We start from the raw sequence: 12,156 nt of genomic DNA, 5'->3' as shown, positions 1-12,156 counted from the left end.
CCCATGGTATTTTGTATAAAAGGTTTTAGGGTATGTTCACACAAAACAGTTTTTGTTTTTTTGTATCTGAAGGGGTTGTTACTGTAGCACATGCATGTGTTTAGATCAGTGTTTCCCAATCAGGGTGCCTCCAGCTGTTGCAAAACTACAACACCCAGCATGCCCGGACAGCCTTCGGCTGTCCGGGCATGCTGGGAGTTGTAGTTTTGCAACAGCTGGAGGCACCCTGGTTGGGAAACACTAGTTTAGATTAAAGGGGTTATCCAGGAAAAAACTTTTATATATATATATATATATATATATATATATATATATATATATCAACTGGCTCCGGAAAGTTAAACAGATTTGTAAATTACTTCTATTAAAAAATCTAAATCCTTTCAGTACTTATGAGCTTCTGAAGTTAAGGTTGTTCTTTTCTGTCTAAGTGATGACACCTGTCTCGGGAACCGCCCAGTTTAGAAGGTTTACTATGGGGATTTGCTTCTAAACTGGGCAGTTCCCGAGACATGTGTCATCAGAGAGCACTTAGACAGAAAAGAACAACTCAACTTCAGAAGCTCATAATTACTAAAAGGATTAAGATTTTTTAATAGAAGTAATTTACAAATCTGTTTAACTTTCTGGAGCCAGTTGATTGATATATATATATATATATATATATATATATATATATATATATAATATATACAAGTTTTTTTCCTGGATAACCCATTTAAGAGGACAATGCAGAAATACAACCAATCTGCAATGTGTGAATGTACCCTTGCAAGAAACAAATAACTGTTAACTTACAGGGTTCATTGCCATTTGTTTTTCCGTTTCACTGTTTATGTATTATTACATTTAAAGGGGTACTCCGGTGGAAAACTTTTTTTATTTTTTTTTAAATCACTGGTGCCAGAAAGTTAAACAGATCCGTAAATTATTCTATTTAAAAATCTGAATCCTTCTAGTACTTATTAGCTGCTGAATACTACAGAAGAAATTATTTTCTGTTTGGAACACAGTGCTCTCTGCTGAATCACGAGCACAGTGCTCTCTGCTGACATATCTGTCCATTTTAGGAACTGTCCAGAGCATCATATACTTGCTATGGGGATTTTCTCCTACTCTGGACAGTTCTTAAAATGGACAGAGATGTCAGCAGAGAGCACTGTGCTCATGATGTCAGTAGCTCTGTGTTCCAAACAGAAAATAATTTCCTCTGTAGTATTCAGCAGCTAATAAGTACTGGAAGGATTAATATTTTTTAATAGAAGTAATTTACAAATCTGTTTACAAGTCTAACTTTCTGGCACCAGTTCATTTAAAAAAAAAAAAAAGTTTTCCACCGGAGTACCCCTTTAATGTTGTTTTATACAAAAGCATAGTAAATTATATTATTGTTATACAGCAAAATATTAAAAAAAAAAAAAAATACATACATTGCAAAGTGTTTTTGTTTTTTTTTTCAACGTAAATATTTGGAATACAGTGGCAAATTAGACATCCGGCCCCTTTCACACTATAGGTATAAACCAGTAAAAACCTCCCTTATAAAGTCCTGAAAATGGCTGTCAAAAAATCCCATTCATGCCAACGTTTTTTTTTTTTTGACCATCCTTTGCATCACGTATGTCCGTTTGGCTGCGTTCACACGGCTGTCTAGACCCGTCCCGTTCATCTCCCGTCAAAAAAAAAACGGACTTTAAAAAAAAAAAAAAAACAGACAATAACAGTTGCAAACGGATGTTATCTGTTTGTAACCGTTTTGGATCCGTTATTGTTCAGTTAATAAAAAAAAAATAAAAAATAAATATATATATATATATATATATATATATATATATATATATATATAAAAATTTTTGTTCTGAGCATGCTCAGAAATAAAAATGGATCCAAAAAACGGATTTAAAAAATGGATGCAAATGGATGACATTAAAGGCTCATCTGTTTTCCATAGACTTCAATGTTAAACTTACTGTATCCGTTTTATTTCCGTTTTTTTCGTTGGAAGAAAAAATACTGCATGTGCCGTTTTTTCTGCTGTCAAAAAAACGGAAAGGTGTACAAGATGGGTACAAACGGATGTAAACGGATTGTAAAAAAATCCCATTGACATGAATGGGATTTTTTTAAAACCATTTTTAATCCATTTAAAACCTGCAAGAACGGAACCGAAATGTGGATGGACAGACGGCCGTGTGAACGCACCCTTATTTTTAATGGCATAAAAGACGGTGCATGCACTCATTTTTGGTCCGGCAAAAATAATGGTGAAAAAACGGACGTTAAAATTTAACATTGAAGTCTGTGGGAAACGGATGTTAAAAAAAACATCCGTTGTCATCATCCGTTTTTTTAACATATGTTTTTTGTACTGAACATACTCAGTACAGCTTTAAAAAAAAAGGGTTAAAAACCTGATTTTAAAAAACGGATGTAACTGGTAATAACGGATGAACAACCTCAGGTTTTTTTAAAGAAAGAAAACATTAAAAATGATGGATGATGGTCATCAGTTATCTGTTATTACTTATTACCAGTTATTGCATCCGTTTTATTTCCGTCAGTTATTGTAAAATAACGGAAGTAAAAATGCAGGATGATACCGGAAGTGTGAAAGGGTTATAAAAGATGAAATATGAGCACAAATGCAGTGAGCCCAGCCCAAGGATAAGTTTCTACTTGGTTTTTTGTCCTGCGTTTTTTTGTTTTTGTTTTTTTTGAAAAAAATGCAAGAAAAAAAATGCAAGAAAAAACGGCAGTGCGATTTCCTGCGTCTGGCGTTTTTTCTGGCTTTTTTCATTTGTGTGGAAATTGCATTTTTTTGGCCCCTTGGCAGTTTTTCCAGCCTTTTCAAGTAGAATTTTTTGAACTTTTTGGCTGACTCCAGAGAAAATGGCTGCTGCTCCTCTTCCTGGGAATAGCCCCTCACAGGTGAAAAAACGACAAATGCAAAACATACATGATGTTTTTTCTATGGGAGAAAAATGTCACGATTTTTGAAAACCGCCATGGAGCTGAAAAATGGCAAAAAAGAGAGAAAAAACACCAAAAGGATAAAAAAAATAAAATGAAAATAAAAACGCCAAAATGAAAAACGCCAAGTGGAAAAAGAATTTAGCGATTTCTCATTGATTTACAGCTAACCTCTGGCCACAGCGTTTTTTGGCCGGAAAAATGTCATGCAGCAGATTTGGCGTTTTTCTCTGCGTTTTTACAAAAACATTTAAAAAAAAAGTAGAAACTTATCCTAACACTTTTTATGGACATGCTTGTGAAGTTTTAGACTTAGAAATAGCTTAGATTGTGTATTTATTTGTTAGCTACAAAAATTAAAAATAATTTTTTTTGTACCATTTCAGAAACTTATCTATACAGACAAATATGGCCGGTTCACAATCTTTTTTTTTTATCAACATAAAAGTATATACAATATATATATATATATATAATTATGACATCACAAACACAGAAGAAAACGCTAATATCTGCAAACTATCTTCTAATAGGGGTTCAATGATCACACTTGTATAAAGGAAATACTGATACATAATACAGTTTGATCATCAAGTTGTAATATTTTTGGTTCCTTATTGTATCCTTTTTTGTTTTGTATTTTTTGTTTGTTTGTTCTTCTTGATTAAAGAATAAACTATTTGTTTGCTGTTCTGGTTACGTTGCTGAAATATGGATGTAAAAATACAAAACAATAATGCAACTAAGAACTATAGAAAACCAGAACGTGCATTCTTACATTCCACATATTGACTTATATGGGCTAAAATTGGTACCAATATGGATCCACTGGGACATAATACTGTATAGAATGATAAAAAAAGAAAGAAAAAAAACAGACATATGGCAATGTGATGTATTGATAACCTATTTACAAAGATAAAAATGGAATAAATATGGATCCAATATACAGAAGTGTGAATGAGCCCTTAATAGAACAATGGCAATATCTCCTATTCTGCATCTGTACGAAATCCTAAGAAATGCCTAAATCCGTGTTTCCCAACCAGGGTGCCTCCAGCTGTTGCAAAACTACAATTCCCAGCATGCACAGACAGGCTTCTCCAAATGTCAGCATGTATCTATGTAATGTAAAATATTCATGTTTCTGCAATCAGAGGATGTTAGATTATGACAGTGTTTCCCAACCAGGGTGCCCCCAGCTGTTGCAAAACTACAACTCCCAGCATGCCTGGACAGCCTTCTACAAATATCAGCATGTATCTATGTAATGTAAAATATTCATGTTTCTGCAATCAGAGGATGTCAGATTACGACAGTGTTTCCCAACCAGGGTGCCCCCAGCTGTTGCAAAACTACAACTCCCAGCATGCCTGGACAGCCTTCTACAAATATCAGCATGTATCTATGTAATGTAAAATATAAATTTTTCTGCAATCAGTGGATGTTAGATCACGACAGTGTTTCCCAACCAGGGTGCCCCCAGCTGTTGCAAAACTACAACTCCCAGCATGCCCGGACAGTCTTCTACAAATATCAGCATGTATCTATGTAATGTAAAATATTCATGTTTCTGCAATCAGAGGATGTCAGATTACGACAGTGTTTCCCAACCAGGGTGCCCCCAGCTGTTGCAAAACTACAACTCCCAGCATGCCTGGACAGCCTTCTACAAATATCAGCATGTATCTATGTAATGTAAAATATTTATGTTTCTGCAATCAGTGGATGTTAGATTACGACAGTGTTTCCCAACCAGGGTGCCCCCAGCTGTTGCAAAACTACAACTCCCAGCATGCCTGGACAGCCTTCTACAAATATCAGCATGTATCTATGCAATGTAAAATATTTATGTTTCTGCAATCAGAGGATGTTAGATTACGACAGTGTTTCCCAACCAGGGTGCCCCCAGCTGTTGCAAAACTACAACTCCCAGCATGCCCGGACAGCCTTCTCCAAATGTCAGCATGTATTTATGCAATGTAAAATATTTATGTTTCTGCAATCAGAGGATGTTAGATTACGACAGTGTTTCCCAACCAGGGTGCCCCCAGCTGTTGCAAAACTACAACTCCCAGCATGCCCGGACAGCCTTCTCCAAATGTCAGCATGTATTTATGCAATGTAAAATATTTATGTTTCTGCAATCAGTGGATGTTAGATGACGACAGTGTTTCCCAACCAGGGTGCCGCCAGCTGTTGCAAAACTACAACTCCCAGCATGGCCGGACAGCCTTCTACAAATATCAGCATGTATCTATGTAATGTAAAATATGAATTTTTCTGCAATCAGTGGATGTTAGATTACGACAGTGTTTCCCAACCAGGGTGCCCCCAGCTGTTGCGAAACTACAATTCCCAGCATGGCCGGACAGCTGCTGGGAGTTGTAGTTTTGCCACAGCTGGAGGCACCCTGGTTGGGAAACACTGGCCTACATGACCAGCGGATACTAAAAGCATGGAAAACATAGGGGTCAACTAGACAAGTGTGTGCAGATGTCTTTAGTGGCTTCATTCACACTGATAGCAGAGGTGTTATCTCTGTCATTAAATGATGTAGATATGATGTTTCATTTGGCTCTGCTATTATGTACTACACTTATTGTGTCCATACAGTAGTGGTACTAGGCAGGGGTATATAGTCCTGGGGGAAAAAAAGTGAGGGTACTCATCCAAGATTTCCCCTCAAGGGCTGGTCCTGCAGGACTCCTGCTAAAGGGAATAGCATGACTGCTGGGGGAAAAAAGTGCAGGAACTCAGTTCCCATGTGTTCCTGAAGGACTAGGACTCATCGTAATCCAGTGTTTTGTTTTTTTACCAAGGTGCCTCCAGCTGTTGCAAAACTACAACTCCCAACATGCCCGGACAGCCTTCGGCTGTCCGGGCATGCTGGGAATTGTAGTTTTGCAACAGCTGGGGGCACCCTGGTTGGGAAACACTGTCTTAAACTATCATTCTCTGATTACAGAAACATGAATATTTTACATTCCATAAAATACATGCTGATATTTGTAGTTCATCTTGTTGTGAGAAGCTTTTGCATGCTGTGATTATCCTGGGGTTAGTTTTGCTAAATATTAATCTGAATTTAATGAGTCCAACCATAGAAGAGATCTTCACACTGAGAAAGAAGAATGCACATATATATTTAACCCTATTAAGGCTTACTGGTCAGATGTAACTCACCTTACCCTATCCATGCAAGGGTTAATGGGTGACAATTCCTTAATATGAGAAGACCCTTTGATTTCCGGATGAAGTCAGCTTCTATAACTTCTCACTGAGGAGGGAAGAAGGAAAATCAGAAGGATCCAGGAGCTGCACAGCTTTCCAATAAGTGGTGTAATTGCTAAGGGTCCAATGGTGAGGAACTGGGCGGTAACTAAAGGGTGCCTCCCGGGGAGGAAACTTGTCCCACAGCAGGACAAGAGGGGGGCTTTCTATAAAAAGTCCTGCAGAGGACCTGGAGAGCAAGTCTTACCTACCTCCCAAAGGGAGAACAGCATCAGTAGGGAAGGAAAAGTCTTCTAAGGATCCTCATTAAACACCAAACATCTCCAGAAGAATCAGTTTGTATGATAGAAGAGAGTTATTAGAAGTCACCTCTCCAGAAGAATCAGTATGTATGATAGAAGAGAGTTATTAGAAGTCACCTCTCCAGAAGAATCAGTATGTATGATAGAAGAGAGTCATTAGAAGTCACCTCACCAGAAGAATGAGTATGTATGATAGAAGAGAGTTATTAGAAGTCACCTCTCCAGAACAATGAGTATGTATGATAGAAGAGAGTCATCATTAGAAGTCACCTCTCCAGAAGAATCAGTATGTATGATAGAAGAGAGTCATTAGAAGTCACCTCACCAGAAGAATCAGTATGTATGATAGAAGAGAGTTATTAGAAGTCACCTCTCCAGAAGAATCAGTATGTATGATAGAAGAGAGTTATTAGAAGTCACCTCTCCAGAAGAATGAGTATGTATGATAGAAGAGAGTCACCTCTCCAGAAGAATCAGTATGTATGATAGAAGAGAGTCATTAGAAGTCACCTCTCCAGAACAATGAGTATGTATGATAGAAGAGAGTCATCATTAGAAGTCACCTCTCCAGAACAATGAGTATGTATGATAGAAGAGAGTCATCATTAGAAGTCACCTCTCCAGAAGAATGAGAATGTATGATAGAAAAGAGTTATTAGAAGTCACTTCTCCAGAAGAATCAGTTTGTATGATAGAAGAGAGTCATTAGAAGTCACCTCTCCAGAAGAATCAGTTTGTATGATAGAAGAGAGTTATTAGAAGTCACCTCTCCAGAAGAATCAGAATGTATGATAGAAGAGAGTCATCATTAGAAGTCACCTCTCCAGAAGAATCAGAATGTATGATAGAAGAGAGTCATTAGAAGTCACCTCTCCAGAAAAATGAGAATGTATGATAGAAGAGAGTCACCTCTCCAGAAGAATGAGTATGTATGATAGAAGAGAGTCACCTCTCCAGAAGAATGAGAATGTATGATAGAAGAGAGGCATTAGAAGTCACTTCTCCAGAAGCTGCTTAATGAGAAGGGTGTAAAACTATTAAGACAGTCATCAAAGTGGTGGATGCATCATCTCCAGACCAGGTAGATCTATGGTGGGAGAAGGCTGAGGTCTGACTACCAGGGATTCTAAAGCACTAGAGCAGTGTTTCCCAACCAGGGTGCCTCCAGCTGTTGCTGGAGGCCATCTAGTTATGTTTTTATTTTATTTTTTTACCTCTAGTATGAGTTATTTATTTATTCTTTTTTTGTTGTTGTTGTTTTTTTTTTTACCTAATTAGGGATATAGGCTGAACTTGATGGTCTCTGGTCTTTTTTTTTAACCTTATGAACTATGTTACAATGTAAAACTGCAACTCCCAGCATGGCATGGGAATGCTAGGAGTTGTAGTTTTGCAACAGCTGGAGGCACCCTTGTTGGCAATCACTGATGTGTATATAGAGAAGGGAAGCAACCTGGACACCGACTGGCTAAAAGGCTGTCTTGGGTATGCTTGGAGTTGGAGTTTTGCAACAGCTGGAGGCACCCTTGTTGGCAAACACTGATGTGTATATAGAGAAGAGAAGCAACCTGGACACCGACTGGCTAAAAGGCTGTCTGGGCATGCTTGGAGTTTTGCAACAGCTGGAGGCACCCTGGTTGGAAACCCCGCCTTAGAGGATTATAACTGCAGACAGTGTATGGGAGACAGATCGCCTTGGCAGGTGGTTATGCCAGGAGTGCCCTGCATTTTAGGAAAGTATCTCTAGGTGGTGGAAGTGAGTTTTGGAAGAGATTTCTAAGGATTTAGTTCCATTGCAGTATAAACCGTTATTACTATAGTGTTAGAGTCCAGTGTTTCCCAACCAGGGTGCCTCCAGCTGTTGCAAAACTACAACTCACAGCATGCCCGGCTGTCCGGGCATGCTGTGAGTTGTAGTTTTGCAACAGCTGGAGACACCTTGGTTGAGAAACACTATGTTAGACACACTCTGATAGTGCAAAATGGGGAGTAGAATAATTTTATGGACTTTTTGGGTGGGTTTGATTAATCTAATCCTGTTCTTTTTGTGTCTGACTTCAGGACTACTTGACAAGGTTGAAGATGCAAGAAGAGGTTTCTCCTTCCTCTGGGTACAGTCTACTGCTCTCGGTGCTGTGTGCCCTGGTGGCCATCTATATCTTTAAGTGGCTCCAGCTTTGGATCCTACCCAGATGGCTTGAGGCACATCACCCCCCTGGCCCCTTTCCATGGCCCATCATAGGCAATGCCCTGCAGTTGGGCAGCTCTCCTCACTTGGCATTTGTACAACTAGCCAAAAAGTATGGGGAGGTTTTCCAGATCAAGTTGGGGAGTCAAAAAGTGGTGGTCCTGAATGGAGACAAGGTGATCCGACATGCTCTACTGCAAAAAGGAGCAGACTTTGCCGGTCGACCAGATTTTGCCTCCTTCAAGGTTGTGTCGGGGGGCAGAAGCCTGGCATTTGGGCTCTACAATGAGAGGTGGAAGGCTCATCGCAAAATTGCCCAGTCCACGGTAAGAGCCTTCTCCACTTTGAACGTGGACACCAAGAGAAGATTGGGGCAACATGTCCTGAATGAGACCCATGACTTGATCCGACTCTTTTCTGCCCTGGGAGAGGAAGGCAAATACTTTACCCCTGGAAGACACCTTGGGGTGGCAGTGGCTAATGTCATGTGTGCAGTCTGCTTTGGCAAGCGCTATAGCCACCAGGACTTAGAGTTCCAAGCTCTGGTAAGCAACAATGACAAGTTCAGCAGGACCGTGGGGGCGGGGAGCCTGGTAGACGTGATGCCCTGGCTCCAGCGCTTCCCTAACCCAGTCAGGACTGTATTCAGTGACTTCCAGCAGGTCAATGGAGAATTCTACAACTTTGTTTATAGAAACTTTACAAGGCATCTCAAGACAGCAGTGTGGGGAGTCAACAGAGACTTACTGGATGCCTTCATCCACATCTTGGGAGAAGTCAATGGGAAAAGTATTGTCACAAGCCAAGACCCAATAGAAAAGAAAAAGGAGGTGAAGAATGGTTATACAGGGCTTCATCTGCTAGAGACTGAGCACATCCCAGCCACAGTGTGCGATATATTTGGTGCCAGCCAAGACACCCTGTCTACTGCCCTGCTCTGGCTCGTTTTCTACCTTATCAGGTAAGAGATCATGTCACCTCTCTAGGGCTGTAGAGTTCTGTTCTACACATATATGATGATGATATGGGGGTTTTATCAGGTCGGAGATCATGTCACCTCTCTAGGGCTGTAGAGTTCTGTTCTACACATATATGATGATGATATGGGGTTTTATCAGGTAGGAGATCATGTCACCTCTCTAGGGCTGTAGAGTTCTGTTCTACACATATATGATGATGATATGGGGTTTTATCAGGTAGGAGATCATGTCACCCCTCTAGGGCTGTAGAGTTCTGTTCTACACATATATGATGATGATATGGGGTTTTTTATCAGGTAAGAGATCATGTCACTTCTAGGGCTGTAGAGTTCTGTTCTACACATATATGATGATGATATGGGGTTTTTATCAGGTAGGAGATCATGTCACCTCTCTAGGGCTGTAGAGTTCTGTTCTACACATATATGATGATGATATGGGGTTTTTATCAGGTAGGAGATCATGTCACCCCTCTAGGGCTGTAGAGTTCTGTTCTACACATATATGATGATGATATGGGGTTTTTATCAGGTAAGAGATCATGTCACTTCTAGGGCTGTAGAGTTCTGTTCTACACATATATGATGATGATATGGGGTTTTTATCAGGTAGGAGATCATGTCACCTCTCTAGGGCTGTAGAGTTCTGTTCTACACATATATGATGATGATATGTTTTTTTTTTATCAGATAGGAGATCATATCACCTCTCTAGGGCTGTAGAGTTCTGTTCTACACATATATGATGATGATATGGAGTTTTATCAGGTAGGAGATCATGTCACCTCTCTAGGGCTGTAGAGTTCTGTTCTACACATATATGATGATGATATGGGTTTTTTTTTTTATCAGGTAGGAGATCATGTCACCTCTAGGGCTGTAGAGTTCTGTTCTACACATATATGATGATGATATGGGGGTTTTATCAGGTAGGAGATCATGTCACCTCTCTAGGGCTGTAGAGTTCTGTTCTACACATATATGATGATGATATGGGGGTTTTTATCAGGTAAGAGATCATGTCACCTCTCTAGGGCTGTAGAGTTCTGTTCTACACATATATGATGATGATATGGGGGTTTTTATCGGGTAGGAGATCATGTCACCTCTAGGGCTGTAGAGTTCTGTTCTACACATATATGATGATGATATGGGAGTTTTATCAGGTAGGAGATCATGTCACCTCTCTAGGGCTGTAGAGTTCTGTTCTACACATATATGATGATGATATGGGGGTTTTATCAGGTAGGAGATCATGTCACCTCTCTAGGGCTGTAGAGTTCTGTTCTACACATATATGATGATGATATGGGGGTTTTATCAGGTAGGAGATCATGTCACCTCTCTAGGGCTGTAGAGTTCTGTTCTACACATATATGATGATGATATGGGGGTTTTATCAGGTAGGAGATCATGTCACCTCTCTAGGGCTGTAGAGTTCTGTTCTACACATATATGATGATGATATGGGGTTTTTATCAGGTAGGAGATCATGTCACCTCTCTAGGGCTGTAGAGTTCTGTTCTACACATATATGATGATGATATGGGGGTTTTATCAGGTAAGAGATCATGTCACCTCTCTAGGGCTGTAGAGTTCTGTTCTACACATATATGATGATGATATGGGGGTTTTATCAGGTCGGAGATCATGTCACCTCTCTAGGGCTGTAGAGTTCTGTTCTACACATATATGATGATGATATGGGGGTTTTATCAGGTAGGAGATCATGTCACCTCTCTAGGGCTGTAGAGTTCTGTTCTACACATATATGATGATGATATGGGGTTTTATCAGGTAGGAGATCATGTCACCTCTCTAGGGCTGTAGAGTTCTGTTCTACACATATATGATGATGATATGGGGGTTTTATCAGGTAGGAGATCATGTCACCTCTCTAGGGCTGTAGAGTTCTGTTCTACACATATATGATGATGATATGGGGTTTTTATCAGGTAGGAGATCGTGTCACCTCTCTAGGGCTGTAGAGTTCTGTTCTACACATATATGATGATGATATGGGTTTTTTATAAGGTAGGAGATCATGTCACCTCTCTAGGGCTGTAGAGTTCTGTTCTACACATATATGATGATAATATGGGGTTTTATCAGGTAGGAGATCATGTCACCTCTAGGGCTGTAGAGTTCTGTTCTACACATATATGATGATGATATGGGGGTTTTATCAGGTAGGAGATCATGTCACCTCTCTAGGGCTGTAGAGTTCTGTTCTACACATATATGATGATGATATGGGGTTTTTATCAGGTAGGAGATCATGTCACCTCTCTAGGGCTGTAGAGTTCTGTTCTACACATATATGATGATGATATGGGGTTTTTATCAGGTAGGAGATCATGTCACCTCTCTAGGGCTGTAGAGTTCTGTTCTACACATATATGATGATGATGATATGGAGTTTTTATCAGGTAAGAGATCATGTCACCTCTCTAGGGCTGTAGAGTTCTGTTCTACACATATAT

At 39.7% G+C, this 12,156-nt stretch overlaps 1 protein-coding gene and 1 long non-coding RNA gene across 5 annotated transcripts in view; one reads left to right on the top strand and one right to left on the bottom strand.

Annotated features, from left to right (window-relative positions):
* The window catches only part of LOC130362655 (cytochrome P450 1B1), a 61,560-nt gene that overhangs the window by 15,086 nt on the left and 34,318 nt on the right, over positions 1-12,156 (top strand). Inside the window, exons 1-2 of one of the 3 annotated variants that reach the window (XM_056567526.1) lie at positions 7,218-7,238; positions 8,568-9,655. In XM_056567526.1, coding sequence (XP_056423501.1) covers positions 8,589-9,655 — 1,067 coding nt within the window. In that variant the 5' untranslated portion in view covers positions 7,218-7,238; positions 8,568-8,588. Of the gene's footprint in view, positions 1-7,217; positions 7,239-7,339; positions 7,588-8,567; positions 9,656-12,156 lie in introns of those variants that run through there. The other 2 variants (XM_056567524.1, XM_056567525.1) reach the window with 2 other exon arrangements.
* Positions 1-12,156, bottom strand: part of LOC130362656 (uncharacterized) — a 35,058-nt gene that overhangs the window by 6,774 nt on the left and 16,128 nt on the right. For both annotated transcript variants that reach the window (XR_008891508.1, XR_008891509.1), the window contains exon 2: positions 6,157-6,250. This is a non-coding gene — a long non-coding RNA (uncharacterized LOC130362656). The remainder of the gene's footprint in view (positions 1-6,156; positions 6,251-12,156) is intronic.

The sequence above is a fragment of the Hyla sarda genome, chromosome 3 (genome assembly GCF_029499605.1).
Source record: "Hyla sarda isolate aHylSar1 chromosome 3, aHylSar1.hap1, whole genome shotgun sequence".
Classification (NCBI taxonomy): domain Eukaryota; kingdom Metazoa; phylum Chordata; class Amphibia; order Anura; family Hylidae; genus Hyla; species Hyla sarda.
The sequence above is the reverse complement of the archived record's forward strand: the minus strand, read 5'-3'. Positions and strand labels throughout refer to the sequence as shown.